The sequence below is a fragment of the Cydia splendana genome, chromosome 4, assembly GCF_910591565.1.
Source record: "Cydia splendana chromosome 4, ilCydSple1.2, whole genome shotgun sequence".
Taxonomy (NCBI): domain Eukaryota; kingdom Metazoa; phylum Arthropoda; class Insecta; order Lepidoptera; family Tortricidae; genus Cydia; species Cydia splendana.
Window position 1 is genome coordinate 8,435,005 of NC_085963.1, and position 16,838 is coordinate 8,451,842.

The following is a 16,838-nucleotide window of genomic DNA, read 5'->3' on the forward strand; positions in this document are numbered from 1 at the left end:
TTTGCTCTATATGTAGTTATTTAAGAGCTAGCCGTGATAATTAATCTTCACATTATGAAACAGCAACGTCAAGCGAAACTCTGTATTTAATAGTCGTGATATATATGTATACAATTTTGCTTGAATCTGACATCAAATGTAATTGAATGGAAAGGAACCGTCATTACGAGTACAACGTCCGAGGCGTGATTCATCAAGTTATTACAAAAGGGGAATCTAATTGTGATGCATCGATGGTCCTCTTCGAGGTTCGATTAATAATAGAACTCGCGCCCACAATATCTGTATGCGGCAACATCTGCTCACTTCCGACTGGTGACTACTGCGGCTGAATGAATTAGTAACGATATCCGAAACAGACTCTCTTTAAATGACTTGGTTTGAGAAAACAATCATAAAGGCTTTCTCAAACTCAGTATGACCATTGGTATATCCATAATTTCTGGGAAGTCCTATAGAGACAAATTAAGGATCGCAATTCCAAAATATCTTTGTTGGAATTTTCATCCACTTCCTCCTTTCCCGGCATACAGTCAATTCTGTATCTAGACTCTTCGGCCTTTGATTTGAGTTTATAACAAATTATAGTCCCGTTACCATCGAAAGCAATGACGATGCAGCCCGTGCGCTATTTGCTTTAAATTGCGATTGGTCGGCAAACATGGCGTCGCAATGTCAACGGCGTGACATTCGCAGCGATCGCTTTTTGGGCCGCGGCCCGTTATGCCTGACGCACGTCCGGTGGATCAGCGCCGGATATCCATGGTTTCTTTGAGTGCACTTACCTCGGCAGTCCAAGAAAAGAAGAAACAACCTCTTGGGTATCTTAGTCTCGATGGTCATTTCTGGCGGCTTAATAAGGTCATCGGCTCGACCTTTCTCAGTGCCTATCTTTATGAATATACTTGTTGGTTCATCAAGGATATTTCGAGCTCTGGTTGTATAGATTAGATGGTCTTTGGTTTCCCCACGAATTTCTCAACGTTTTCGAGCATCCCTTCTTTCCCACCCTTTTTGATTTTATAAAATCCTGCTTAATTAAAGTGTCTGGTAATATCACTTGTGATCACAGCGATAGGTGTAGTTCCGATGTGTACGGAGGGCGTTCGCGCGGCGCATTAGTATGCACCGTAGGCACGTGACTCACGAGACGTGACTCGCCTTCCCAACACTCACCTCACCTCAAACACTACAAGCCTCAAGTACTGTACACTGTACCAACACATACGTCTGATAGACTTTGAGCTACAGTATTGTTACTGAACGACATCCCACGGACAATCTGCACTTTCTAAAAGCCCTTTAACTTTAACGATCTTCATATCGATAAATTGCTTAGTTGGTTATAATAATGAAAGTCAGGGAAAACGAAGAGTTTAGGATGCAATCAACAATAATCAAGGAGGCAAATAAGTCAATCGCCTCTCGACATGCGTATTACTGCAGAAATAATTGTAATATTTAGCATCAGACGTGATAGATAGTACGCGTCTAGGTAATTAGGTACTTCACCAAACAAGGTAACACATTAATTTTTGCCCATTTATGGTAACAAACATAAATCTATACTATATTTAGCAAAAAGATAATTATGCAAACTCAAACATTTTAGAAAAAATCGTAAGGAGTTGCGAAGATGAATGCCTGAAGTTATTAAGCACGACATTCAGTTGAAAAGTTTGTAGTACAAAGGCAAAAGCGACGTCCGCTAGTAAAGCGCGGCATCACTTATGCATGAGCCTGCATTATGCATGGATTCCGATCGCGGGCGCAGGGCTATAATAACCGAAGAGCTGCAAGCGCCGACCGACCAGCCTTCAAAGAAAAAAAGCTTTAAAAGGACTAACAATCCTTGTTAATTTTAGCAAACTATTATCCATACTGGGACAGTCAACGGCGGATTGTGGCCTCAGGTCAATCTCCTCTCAATCGAATTAAAGTTGCCAGTTTACTATATAGTTCAGTCATTATAGATTTTGACCTGTGAATAATCAGTTCTAGGAATTTTTTTTCGTAGGTCTCCTGTGTATATTCGAAAAACGGTTTTTCTTGAATAACTCGGCCATTTTGATTTTACAGTAAAACCGTGAGGACTAAAATTGTAGGAAATTTGATTCTCTACAAGTTTGGTCCTCACAATTTTCCTTCTAGGATCGATATTATGGAAATTAAATTTGAAAAAAGCGACAAATTCAAAATATTTTCATCATCTCGTTTATTTTCAACTTTACGGCATAAATGAAGAGGACTAAACTTGTAGAGAATCAAATTCTGAACAATTTTGGTTCCCACCTTTTTCCCCCCAAAAATATCGGTCTACTTTTTGAATTTACACTCCCAGTGACCTCCCCGAGGGACCTACGAAAAAAAAATCCAAGAACTGATTATTCACGGGTAGGGTCGGTTTTTTGGATATAATGACTGGACTAATAATCTGAAAATGCAAGAGTAGTAGGCACGTGTGGCAACAGGCTGTTTAACTGCTAGTGTAATCTCGGAAGAAACTGAGTAGTCATTAATAAATGTTTACTTTATTTAGGACTAACTCATCTTTTAAAAAATTATGAAATGATCAGAAGGGAAGCAGAAAAATCGTCAACAGCGTTTCAAAACAACAAGCAGAGCTCATAAATTCAGGATCATGAATCATGAATCAGTTGTTTAGTGGTAGGCTCGGAGTAATTAACAATGGAGCCGCCATTAACAGGCGTTCCCCTCTGTCGAAAATAGGCGGCCAATGGTCAACCACATGTCAACCATATGTATGGACTGACGTTTATCTGACATGACGTACCTATACATTTGATGTGCCCCTCCCCCGCAAAAAACGGCAGACTATTTTGTACCGAAAATTTTAGACATGGCGCCTCCGTTGGTTATATCCTCTAAGGTGGTAGGTATGATTGAAAATGGGTCATAGTCACACGTAATTATTTATTGAATCTTTACTGCACCAAAAAAATATTTGTACAAAAGGCGGACTTACTGCCACACGGCATTCTCAAACACCTTAAGGCAAATCAAAGAGATAGTAATGTTGCCAATGTGCTAGTAATAATAGTTTTAATTAATAAAATAGTCAACTTGCCAATAAACACAACATACTTAACTAACACAAACCTGTAAGATTATTTTGGAAGCTATTATTATCTGTCATATATTAACATTTTACACCATACTTATTCCATTTTCACCCTTCATTACACTATAATGTCGTGACATTATAGTTTACAAATATTACGATATCCGCAATGTAAACCAGTATAATAATATGTCATAAAATGGCTTAGGTGCTTGTAACGAGTCAGTTAATGCGTGTAGTGCTCCGCGCAGCCGCCTAGGTAAATAGCATCATGCTATCCGCAATATCGCAAATGACTTCTAAACAGGACACTGATTCTATATAAGTACTTTATTTATCTTTTGGTTTATTAATAACATCGAGTCAACGATCGCAGTCACTATTTTTATATTTAATAGTTTACCACGCACTACTTAGAGAGAGCTGATTTAAACGCGCGCTGAGCCGCTTATACTTCATCCTTCGGTTGAGTTATTGGGCCCATTTCACCATTAGTTTTGTATTTAAAGAGCACACGAGACGAAGGGAGAGGATTAAGGCAAAGAGTTTAAAGCTCAGGATTTAACAATATGACTAAAAGGTATTTACTTACGTTACTATAGCAACGCCATACTCAGATCCTGTAGGTACTTATAGCTCTATGCAAGGTGGGGAATTCTAATAACCCTGTAATCGATAATTTATTGAGTAATCGAAAATTATACAAGTACCTAACGTGAATCGCTATAAGGCACCAACTTGGAACAAGACACCGATTTGGAAGATAGGTACCAATTAAACTGACTAATTATATTTATCATTTACATCATGCACTGCGTTTATACCCGCTTTTCATATTTTTTTTATACAGGCAGCGATCCGGCACGCTCCTGGCCCACTTGACCACTGGCCTAACCAATTTCACAAACATTTATGTGCAGTACTTCTAGTGAATTTTAATTCACGTTTTTTATGTATGCAATGAACCCGAAACGTTTTGTATACCGTTTAGAAATCAACACGATGGACCTGTTAATTTTTAATGTAATTCATATCAATTCTCGCATACTATTAAGGTAAAGGGCCTCTGTTTCGGCAGGTTAAGGCTCTTGAGAGTTTGTATATATTTTTTAAATATTACTAAGCATATCAATACCTTGAAAGCTTTTGAGTGAGTTATATTAGTTCTTTGTTAATAATTTAATGTATAAACTATAGGGTTTTAGTTGAAATTTATTTATATGAATTTTTTCGTGATCCTCTTATTTGGCTCCCATTTCGTGATACAAATTTAGCTCAGCTCCTAAGTTAGTGAATTCGTGTCCCCTGTTTCGGAATAAAGTTTTCTTAGAGTAATTGGTGATAATTTGCTGATAATCATTTTAAATATTTAACGGTCTTACCTACTTACGAGTAATTGTAAGGTCAAATTAAATATAATATTTAAAAAAAATGTTAAATTGAACGCTAGCTTAAAGTTTTTTGTACTCGTCGACTTTAATGATTGAATTAAGACTTCGTAAACCATATGGGTACCTTAATACGTGATTAAAAGCCAAAACTATATAAATAAATAAAAAAAAAGACAATTTTTTAACTATCTTATACGTTAAATATAAACATACACAAAAATAAATCAAATAAATTGAATTATAAATAAAATTGTGCTAGTAGTTAATATGAGAATATACGTGAAATATACCTTAAAATTTAAACTCGGGTCACATTCAAACTCGTTTTATGAGAATTCTAGTGAAAAATACATATACCGAATTTAGCTCATACGAAACTTCATGAATTACATTAATTGTGTAGAAAATCCTTGATTCGTTAGTGGCACGAAATAGGAGACACACGAAAAATAAAATGACCGCTATTTCGTGAGTCGATTTATTGCAATTTTAAGGTATTTCTATGCAAATATTTAATCTTTTTTCTTATCTAATCAATTATTAAGGAACCCACAGAAACACTCCCAAAAACTTTTATTCGAATGGGTTTAGCTTTTCCTTCCTATAAACTTAACAAGTGAGAGCGCGCACCTTACGCCTAACAAAAGTGCACGCATACAACACAGCTGTTCGCGGCCGTCTGACAGTTTCGACCGTCGTATTATTCTCAGTTTAATCACTAAAATATTGGTTATTATTTTATTGAAGAGATTAAATAATACAGATTTTTTCATATGTATAATTTGAATAAAAAATATATGAAAAGTAGGTGAAATTTTAGTGTGCCAGAGCGACTTCCGTAACCCTTAAAAGCAACGCATATCGAACGAAACCGCAATGAAATCGGGCCACTCGTCTCATTCAATGTTGTCACATAAAGGCGCAGACACAGTCTGGCGAGTGGCATATATATATATCGACGCTGGAAAGGAGAAATTGGATAAGCGACATTTTCAGAGATATTGAGTTATATACATCGTTGGAATCGCCAGATTTTTCTGCATCGAATGGACTAGGTTTCGTACCCATCTGACGACTTTAGTGTCGCTTATCCAGTAGGTGATTTGGAGAATCACTGGTACATTTAAGTTACTAAACGACTTAGTTTTCAACAATTTTTTGAAAAGTGGAGATTAGATGAAAAGTTATTCGATGTAATGAACCTTAGAGTTTTTTACTTATTTGCCAGTTGAGCTTAACCTTAGCTTGGATAATTTTGCCTTATGACAACTAACCTTTCACTGTCGGTTAACTATTTTTACCTGACCGAATAATAGCTTTCTATATCATATGGATAAATTTACTTAACTGTCAAATGTGAATTATTGACGTTTATCATTATTTACCTAATTTCAGATATAAAAATTTTGTCGTTTATTCCATTTTACCTGAAATTTGTTGGAAGCTACCTAGTAATTTTTTTAACTTAAGTACTTTCTTTTTGTTGTTATTTTTCATAATATCAGAAAATGCCAAGTAACGAAAAAAAAAAAATTAATCTCAGGTATGAAAACACGAGATAATATTTTATCCTATTTTGGTTTCAAATATAAATTTCCCATTCTTACTGGTACCTCATAATTAAGTTGACCCTTTTAAGCAATTTTGATCTCAAACAGAAATGGTACACTTGTTATCTTAAGACTCGTTACATAACTTCTTATTTGAAATAAAGCTATACAAATTCCTTAAAGGGTGTTTTTTTATATGCGTAGGTATGACAATCTTCCTTGTGGTTGATAACTATAAAACTCATAGAATGTAGATGTATCATAGGTTGAACGTGTTGCATAAGCAGCTTATCGAGTTTGAAATTGCTCCTTAAAAAGTGTTAGATAATTTATCTTGATTTGTTTTTTGGAAAATTTTACGTATATACTTTTTTGCTTGATTATAAAATAAGCATACTTTGCAATAAGATTTTAGATAAGTTTTTACTAGATCAATTCTGATAATAAATTTACCTTGGAGTTTTTTACCTGACTAATTTCTTGTGAAATATGTCGGTAAGATAAATTTATTAAATAACTCTTAATAATAAATCTAAATAACTCTAAATAACTAAATTCTTAAATAACTCATTTGAAGGTAAAATAATAATAGGATAATGTAGAATACATCACTATAACCATATAAAATATCTAATTTAGGAAATACGTCATCATTAGGAATTTTAATCATTTTTTTTAGAAAGCCTTGCAGTTTTTTGGCTCCCCCGTAAAGTTAGCTGCGTGTCGCTTATCCAATTTCTCCTTTCCAGCGTTGATATATATATATATATATATATATATATATATATATATATATATATATATATATATATACACAACATAGTTCGTATATATATATATATATACGAACTATGTTTCGTAGTTCCTTTATATGTTAGGGCAGACATTGTGTTAAAATTCTAAAAATATGTACCTGGCACAAACTTGTAAGGGTCAAATCTTGAGCTTGAATTTCCCATGTGAAATAAATGCAATCAGTAACTAATTATCTGTTAAATTTTAGGAGTTTATATCTTATACCTTTAAATGAGCAATTTTTGTATATTATTTATATATTTTGGGGATCTCGAAAACGGCTCTAACCTAACGATTTCGATGAAATTTGCTATATGGGGGTTTTAGGGGGCGAAAAACCTATCTAGCTAGGTCTTATTACTGGGAAAACGCTCATTTTTGAGTTTTTACACGACTCGGTCAGACCTCCGACGGTCTCCCAGATTTACCTATTAAGAATGTTGAATGAATGAATGTTGCATTGGAGCAAATACCATTGTATCCAGAGCGTGAAAAAATAGGACGTATACATTTACTAATAAAGGTGGCATACGTAGTGGATACGACTGATACGAGTACATTCAGTACAATGCGCTGAGCGGAGGCGTCAAGCGGGCGTGGTATGAAGACGAATGGTTACTTGCGACTCGAGACGCGCCTACCCGTTTCCTCGGGGTCATATTCATATTTGTGTCAAGTCTCATTGTGGAGTCCCCTACAAACACACTAATGTTGACTCTGTACCGAGAGATGAATAGGCCCTGTTACAACACTCACTGCAGGAATTTTGGTATGGTCGGGTGAGATAAAACAAACACCAATGTATTTAACTGCTACATTGTTCTTTTTACCCCAGATGATTTAATAAACATTTAAAAATAAAGTTAAAAGAGTAAAACAGCACGATAGGAAACATATCAATGTCACTCTCACAACGGAGACAAATCTAAAAACACATTACAGAAGCACTCGTAATGAAACTTTTCCTTGTAATACAGTAATTCGGACTTGACGTAAATCCTTATTTATTTTTTGATACAATGTTCTGTAAAAATTACCATGTGGGTATATTTATTCCATCAATAAATAAGAATTATAATAATAGGGTTCAAGTCGTTAAAGGAGTGCGCATGCGCCTGAGCACGACTGACCGCAAGCCACAATAAAAATGTGCCTGATAATGGGTATTCGTGCAGCCCAAATTGAATTATGCGCATCCGATATATGGACTTATAAAAATAAAAACTACGGGGAATATTGCCATAAGATAAAATAGCGTGGGTTGCTTCGCGTAAAATCCTATATCAATTAAAGAATACATGTATGATTTAACACCTATTATTTGAGTTTTCATATTACAGTTTATTTTATGACATCAATCGCAAAATAGGTAGTATAAGTGATAGGTAAAATTTGGTGTTCGGTTTTATAAAAGTGTAAGGTTTATTAGAGGTTTATTTATTAGAGTTAATACAGTAAATTTTGGTGACTAATAATGGTCGTGGCGTTTGCAGGGAGTAAAGTAAATAATAAATAATTAATTTTTGTTATTGTCTTGTTTCAGCACAAAGGATAACAACAATTCAGCTGGATGGCGTTCAATACTTCATTTCCAGAATGAACCCCTACAGTCCAGAGCTCAACTATTTCCTAGCATATCAATACTGCAGGTAAAGTTAAAGCGATTTTTAAAGCTGCTGCCTATAGCCACCAATTTCCAAATAGCCGATAAAGAGACATGGAATAGCCCATAAATCTAACTCAAGAAGCATTCCTGTTCTATTTTATAAGTAAAATAAACCTGATAATACAATTTGAGTAGGTAACAAACTAACTTAACAGTGAAGCAAAACTTTTTTAATCGAAGAAAATCGATTGATCGGTGACGAATCTAGACCAAGCAAGATCTAAAATCCGCGTAAACAAAACGTTCTCAGTTTCGGCATTAGCTTACATTTCTCACGGCCAACTTGATGTAATAATATCGTCGTGACTAGCAATCCTTATCTAGCCGTGTCTAGTGATCCTGTTTGGGTCCTGCTACACCTAAGCCGGTGTGGTATAACCACTAACTGAGCCAGGGCGTTAACAAGCTGACTCGCGGCTCACTCCGACCAGGAAGTGAGGACATTTACATAACCGTTGGGAGTTTCTGGAAACTACACAACAATATCGGAACGCTTCCGCGAGCTTGTAACCAGTGTTAACACTCGCACATAAACTGTATTGTATTGTAATCGATGACGCCGGCAAGAACTGGAACGCTGGGAACATGTTGAAGTTCACTTAATTTGTTTGAAAGTTTTGAAACAGAGCTGTACGATCAGCATAAATATGTTAATTTAACTCCCTGGGAACTTTAGTTGACATATACTTACTATAATAATTGGTAAAATAAATCATCCACTACCTGTTTCTCTCACTGAAAGTGAAATAAAACATACCTAAATGTATTTCTTTCGCATAATTCTTGCAAATATTTAAACAAACACGACTAAATAAATAAATCTGTAATATTTATTTTATTGAGACCCAAACTTCGAGACCGGAGATCTTATTTAAACATAAAAATATAAAACGGAAGTTTAATTACATACTTCAATTATAATTTTAAAATATTAGGTACCCTATACAAGTCTATACCTACTATGCTTATAGTTAGCTTCCTATAAGCGCAGTATTTTTATTAATTTGTGGTCTGTGGTCTGTGATGCACAATAAGGAATGCCATTATTATTAAAATATCCAGACAAAGAGCAAACAAAGACATTCTGAATAGTACCGCTGTGTGTAGTTTCCTTTATTTAAGCCTTGTTTTGTCACTAATGGCTCTTTCTTCGGAGTAACGATCCCGCAGCCTAGATCTACCACGTGCACGGTCAAACAGCTAAGAAAGGTCAGTCGCCTCGCCCGCGCACGATGTCCTTCCATTCCCACAGTCACGACCTATTTACTGTTCCAATATTGTTAACGAGCTCTGGGGAACAGAGTCGTGATATTTGAACATTGGCTATTTTGGAAACAATGTCGGCGGGTGTAAAATCGATTAAGGCCGCTTGAAGAACGAACGAAGAACTCTTCGAAATACTAGACATTCTTAAAAAACCGTTAATTACTTATTATTAACGACTAAACGTAGTCAAACTTTAGCCATATTCTATTTGTCCTCCGACGGTCACACAAGAGAAGAAATGGGAATATGATCTTTATAGATTTAAACATAACGATGGAATCGATTAAGGTGTAGAGTAAAGCAAGTGCCCTTGGATGTCTGTATCGATTGGTTTTGATTTGCGCGCCATCTCTGTATTTATTCAAGAGTTAAGATCCATAGCGCTATTGCGACTATCGTTGAACAGTCGCGCGGCTTAACGAACAGATGGCGCTTATACAGGTAAAATAATATAAATAAATGACAAGACAAGTGAAATAAAGTTTCTGTTCCACATCAACTGCTGATCTAACAACTTGAGTTAGACCAAGATAAGTTTGCATCGATTTCTATAGGACGCGCAGTGCAAGTGTTATTTTAAACGTCAAATGTTTATGAAATAAATTATGACGTATAAAATAACACTTGCTCTGCATGCTATCGAAATCGTTGCAGACTTCCCTAGGTCAACTCTATACATGATAGAAAAATTCTATGGGCCCTGGAACTACCTTTTAAATCTTTATAATACCAAATAATACTTAGCTTATTTTACGTAAAAAGGAAACATTCTTTTAATTTTGCTATATGTACCTATAGTAAAACTGCATTCAGTTTTTTTTCTACTTGTACCTATACCTCGTTTTCTTTAGCATTAGAAATAAGGTAAACAATCTTGATGTGTCTTTTAATTGAAAAACACATTTTAAAAATAAGTTACGGCAAATATGTAATAATTACGAATCTAATACGATCATTAATATTCTTCTGCTTTCATAAGTAATAGTTACTGGTTTTTAAAAAGCGTTTGTCAATTAAAAGACTTGTCAAGATCGCTTACCTTATTGCAAGTTCTTTCTAATGCTAAAAAAAACGAACTTTAAGTTGAGCAAGCTATCTCAACGTTTCAAGGTAGAGTCCCTTCAGAGCCCATATTTTTTTCGGTCCTATGTAGGTATAAGTGACCGATGAGAATAATATTATCTCCATTTATCCCCTATATCAGGCATGGACAGTGGCGGATTTGCCCTAAAGCCCGGGCCTAGGGTGGCCAGTTTATAATAATATGGTAGGTGCTGAGAAAGAGGTGGCTAGTACAGTCACGCTCCGTGATTGTTGATCCATTTAGGGCTCTAGCTAAATTGGACATTCCATAGCGTACGTATTGAATAAGCAATTTAGTGAGGAGTCTAAATGGTTCAACAATCACAAAGCGTGACTGTATTTACTTCAGAGCCTGAGGCCTAGGGCAGCCAAGACTGCAAATTCACCACTGGCCATGGAAAGGTAATTAATAAAATAAAAAAGTTCCTAGTGTTCAGAATTACACATAGACATAAAAGCAATTTTTGCATTACCTAGTAGAATTAAAATAAAAACCAAGATCTCGGTTTTCTTCGTGTAATTTTGAACACTATAATGTTATATTTGGAATAATACAAATAAAACAGTTTTTATCGTTTATTTATTGCGACTACGACGGCTGGGGGGCGGTGGTATGTTTTCACTGTTTTCAGTTAGTTTTCTTTTTCTTGGTGGCGCAGAGGTTTTCTTCCTCTCTTTCTCATTAATGGCTTCTGTTATGTAGGCGGGGTACCACACAAAACACTAAGTTCAATAACAAAAACAATAACAAGTAACAGGAATAAAACGATAAGGAATACACGCTAACTCATACAGAATCGTCGCGGAACGCTATAAACAACACAATGGCAAGCAAGATTGACAAGTTTTCTAAATGTCCAAACAACAAACAACGAACCAGTCTGGCAGCAGCGCAAAGCGCTCGTGGCGATTTCGAACAATGCACGAACTTGCAACGTCGCTTTCTTTCTTTGCTACAAACGGTACAAATCCTTTATCTAATAATTTTAAAAACAAAGTATGTTCAAATCCACGTAATTTACTAAATTAATTTAGATCGTTTTTTATTTTTTTTTAGAATAATTTACGCATTATATTAGATTTTTCTTTAAAAGGGTATACTCTATTCTATGTCATGGTATATATTCGTGTAATATTTTTATCTTTACGCTATAAAAGCGCCTGCGCAATATACAGAGCAATCGTAGTCCGACGATTTCGTAGGCACTAGGTGGTTTTGGGTCTACAACCTATAATACAACTATTTTGAAGAAAACTGCACTTTTAGAAAATAGACAAAGGTCTTACAAGTAAGTTAAAAAAAATTGCTGTCGTAAAACTCTGTCCGGATGGAATAAAATGCATATAAGTATTTATTAAAACTAGTTTTGAAATGTACTTTCTAGACTTCATTATAACAGACAGACACATAACGATTACATTATCCAATACTAGAGTGTATTTTCGACAGGAATAATCACTTTCCAGACCACCATATGCCATAATACGACCAAACTATTTCGACAAAGACACCTCTTTTTTCCGGTTTTGCCCACCCCTTCACCTTAAGGACGCTCCCGTTGTAAAGAGACGGGTGACAAAAAGATATTATGCGAATTCGTCATTCAAGATGACAGGTTCATTGAGGTGTCGCGGGAGCAGGTGCATGACGAACATGCGCCGGCGCCGACCATAACACACAAATTGCAAGAACCACAGGGAAAATAAGAAAATGTCATTATAAACCTTATATGAATACCATAAGGACGTTGACCATATTCTAGAGATTCTGCTTTGATTCAAAAAGGAAATAATATTTTTTACATCCGTTTGGGTTCCCGATAAAACCAATAGTTACGTTTTTGCCACCATTATAAAAACATTAAGGTTTACCGAACTGTTTTTATCCTTACTGCTCGGGTCATAATATAAACAACACATGTGAATATTTTTTTTAGATTACATCTTTGACATAAAAGGGTCTTAAATAGTAGAGCTTTTTTGGGGCACATCACAAACCGCAAAAATGTAGTAGGCATTGATAGTCAATGCTGTCGTAGTTATATAGATAATTCTATACTTATGATATGAGTTCTATACCCTATTAACCCTTAAACCATTTGACATTTCTTTCTAGTCATTCGATTTCGAACCGTAATTCTTATTGTAGAGATGCGTTTTTGTTTTAAGTTAGATGGCAAGTATGATGCCGCTATGGACTTAAGGGTTAAAATAGTATCAAATGTTGATCGAAACCATTCATCGTGGTTACTAAATTACTTTGATGAATAGACCACACCAACGAGACTGCTGTGGTTTTACCTTTCCATGTATTTAACGGTTTATAAGGAAAGCTACTCGTATCTAAGAACGATATTTGCAGAAGGTAACTGAATGTAATTATATTACGGCTTGTCGCCGCGCAGTTTTTAGCATCAAGAGTTTTCTGAACTTGGGTCTGGAATGTCGTCCCCGCGGTGCAAGCTTGAAGCCTGTCTTTAGCGAATAAATTGCCTCGAACAGGCTTCGGCGTATAGTTTCTATGCGAGCTAATAGCTGAATACTATTAGCTGGAATAGGCGGTTATTTAGATAAATCGCGTTTATGGATCCGGTGGGACGGGTTCATAACTGCTCACTGTCAAAGGATCCAGACATCCTCAATTACGTGATCCCTAGAGAAATTCAATTTCTCTGCAGAAAGTATCATAATTTAATAAGCTGTCTAATCAAAGTAATCAAGTACTGCACAGAATTTCGTAGCCATTGTGAATTTCCTATACGTAAATACGGAAGTAACGGAAGTACTTAACTCTGTCTGTTTGTTACCTCTTCACACTAACCGCTGAACTTATTTAGATAAAAATTACATCACGGAAATCATCCCTTACTTTGGGATACTAAAGTACTCATTCCAAACAGACGAAGTCGCGGGCAGGAGGTAGCATGTGTCGTGATAAAAGCTAACTGGAGAAATATTATGATTTTCATATATCTAACAAAATAATATACCACTAGGTCTTGGATAATGGCTGAATAATCGTTTACTAGTTAATGTAGGTACACGCAAATATTAACTTAATTTACGCTTGTTTCAGATCGCTAGGTTTGCAGCTAGCATCCTTTGAGACAAAAGAAAAGGCGGACTCTATAACAACGTATCTCACAAATGCAGGTAAGAAATCTAATAGCGTTTCAGTTAACATTGTATGCTCCACGCTCCATACGACGCTTTATATGGTCGGACGCTGTATGCTGACAAGTTTCGTTCACTGTAAAAAGTCCATTTCGATTTTACATGTGATATTTGTCCCAGCACCAGCCAACCTATCATCATATTTTAAGTACGTTCCATTAGAAATTTTCCTTACTTCAATTTATCATCGTCTCGGGTTTTTAACCTGTTATATACTAAGTAATATTCATCTGCTTTCGTCTTTCGCACAGTTTTCTCTAAATAAACCACGTTAAATTCCAGGCTACAACAAATACGACTTCTGGACATCGGGCAACAACCTGGGTACGGACATGTACTTGTGGATGAGCACCGGGCTGCCGTTCAACGCCACTTTCAACTACATGCGGCGCCTCACCGTGGACGTGCCCAGCACGCGCGACGACAGCATTGACCCGCTGGATGTTCCGCAGGGCAGCACCGCGCCGCAGCGCACCGCACGACATGGGTACGCACGGATTTTCATTATAAATTGCAAGACGTTTGGGGTCGTCCAGAAATCATATTAACATATTTGGCCTGTTTGTGACCCCCCCTGCCCCTTGGTGATATTTGGTGATTTTGACGCACCCCGCCCCCCCTGCCACAAGATCACGTGACAATTATGATGCGGGTACCCTTAGACGCTAAACAAGTCTAATGTCGTTTCTACCACGTTTCTACTGTATTGCGTATATGTTCACGATGCTGTCTCTCAATTGAGTAACTACGCATATAAAATAGAGCGGATTTTTAATCTGATAAAATTTTTGAGTACCTAATATTCTTGTTTTTGGCTTTCCCGCTTTGAAAAAAAATTACACGTGATGTCTTTCCTGTCCCCCCCTCCCCCATCGTGATATTTTCCTTACCCCCCTAAACGATCACATGATTTCTGGACGACCCCTTTACTGTTCGATTGATGTAGGAGGATGTAGGCCTTTGCAAATTGACTATGTCAAGCCGTGTACCGGGTGCAAGTAATACTATAAAGTGCGCATCTGAAGCTCATTCTTACACATACATATTTGATACTTTCTCTTTAGAGTCGCCCTAATTGGCTAACAATTATACGAGCAAACGTGCTCGTGCGATGGCATTCGAGCTTTAATTAAGACATAATAAGGACTTTAGTGTGATTAATCTCAAAGGTTGTCTGGAAGAGATCGCTCTTAAGCGATAAGACCGCCTGTTGTTACCTCTATTGTCTTTGTTTATGTTATTGTACATTTATTGTAAACTACGTGTATGTGAGGTGTGCAATAAAGAGTATTGTATTGTATTGTATTGTATTGTATTGTATTGTATTGTAATCTCGTCATGGGATGAAAGTGCTCATTAAGCAAATACGAGGGGGAATCAAAAAGAAATTAGTAGCGGTATGATATCATGGAATTACAGGTATCCTGTTATTTTTTACTTTTAGGCAACCTCTTTATTAGTTTATCTGCATATTCAGTATTAAAAAATCTGGCATCTTCGTCCATAAAAAAAAAAGAATCACAATTTTAGGTACTAATTTTCCTTTTTTTTTAGTTTATCGCTAGTACAGCCAATTTATAGGAGATTTTTAAGAATCAAAGAATGTGAAGTAATTGCAAAAGACATACTCTTGATTACGCAATACGCAACTCTTTAATTCAAGCACAAGATTCTGCGCAGCATTCTTGGGAAACTGCATGGTCTGAGGCCCAAAATCATCTTAAAATTAGGTATTTTATTTAATTGCGTTTTTTTTTTAAAGATTCTTCTGATTTTTATTGAACAATGTTTGATAGGCCTTATTTTGTATTTTCATATTTATTTTTGTGGTATGTTTCCATTATTTTTTTTGAATTGAACAAATAAATGTGTGAAGACCTAAAATTACTACCTTTAACATTGAAAGGACATCCTAGTTTGAAAATTAAAATTTACAAGCATATTATTAAATACTAATTCATTCTTAAAAACCCAAGTTTAAGTACCAATTTTTATGACTTCTTCACCAAAAATTTTGAGAAAATCGTTCCTGAATGATCACAAAAACTTGCCTGAATTTACTGATATTAAGACATCACCTACCCTACTGTCATTGTTTATCGATAACATAAAAAGTAATTAATTTATTTATGTCTTTACTTATGCAATTTATTACCAAAAAGTGATGTATCATATATACCAATAATCAAAACGTATCATTATGTGTTTAGCTGATATCAATTCTAAAGACTTTTTGATGTACCCTCGTACAAGTAGGATGACGCCGTCTCTTCCCGTCAGAATTAGGGCTGTCCTGCCGACTAGCCACCAAAAGATGGCGTGATTGTGCACAAATTGCGGATTATCACTATTTCTTTCAAAACCCAAACAATTTTCTAAGATGTGTTAATATTGGCGCAAACAATAAAAAATATTACGTCTAAATCGAAATATATTCCACTCAACAGTGTCTCATTTCATCAAAATCTGACAAAACTGCAAAATATTGCAATTTCATGCATTCACGCACACTACCATATCCCCCAGTGTCAGTCTTGTGACCATTAAGCCAAAACAGACTAGAGGTCGCTAGTACAGAAGATGGCTTTCCTGATTACTCTCATTAGCTAACTAGGGACAAAAGTGTAAACTAGATGGCGCGGTGTAAGAGATGATTTTTTTTGCAAGATTAATTTAAGGTAAAGGCGCATCCAGACGAACTGAATTTAGCACCAGAATGGGCAGATTGTCTATGGTCACGGACGGTATATTCTGTAAGGCCTCGACAGACCTTGCTACAAATACCGGAATGGAACGGAAATCACATGCAATTATCGGTGAGGTATATAGAG

At 35.9% G+C, this 16,838-nt stretch overlaps 2 protein-coding genes across 3 annotated transcripts in view; one reads left to right on the forward strand and one right to left on the reverse strand.

Annotated features, from left to right (window-relative positions):
* LOC134789842 (cytosolic carboxypeptidase 1-like) overlaps positions 1-16,838 on the reverse strand; it is a 106,153-nt gene that overhangs the window by 41,945 nt on the left and 47,370 nt on the right. The window lies entirely within an intron of this gene.
* LOC134789831 (uncharacterized) overlaps positions 1-16,838 on the forward strand; it is a 37,688-nt gene that overhangs the window by 9,182 nt on the left and 11,668 nt on the right. For both annotated transcript variants that reach the window (XM_063760490.1, XM_063760491.1), the window contains exons 2-4: positions 8,362-8,467; positions 13,910-13,986; positions 14,290-14,494. In XM_063760490.1, coding sequence (XP_063616560.1) covers positions 8,362-8,467; positions 13,910-13,986; positions 14,290-14,494 — 388 coding nt within the window. The remainder of the gene's footprint in view (positions 1-8,361; positions 8,468-13,909; positions 13,987-14,289; positions 14,495-16,838) is intronic.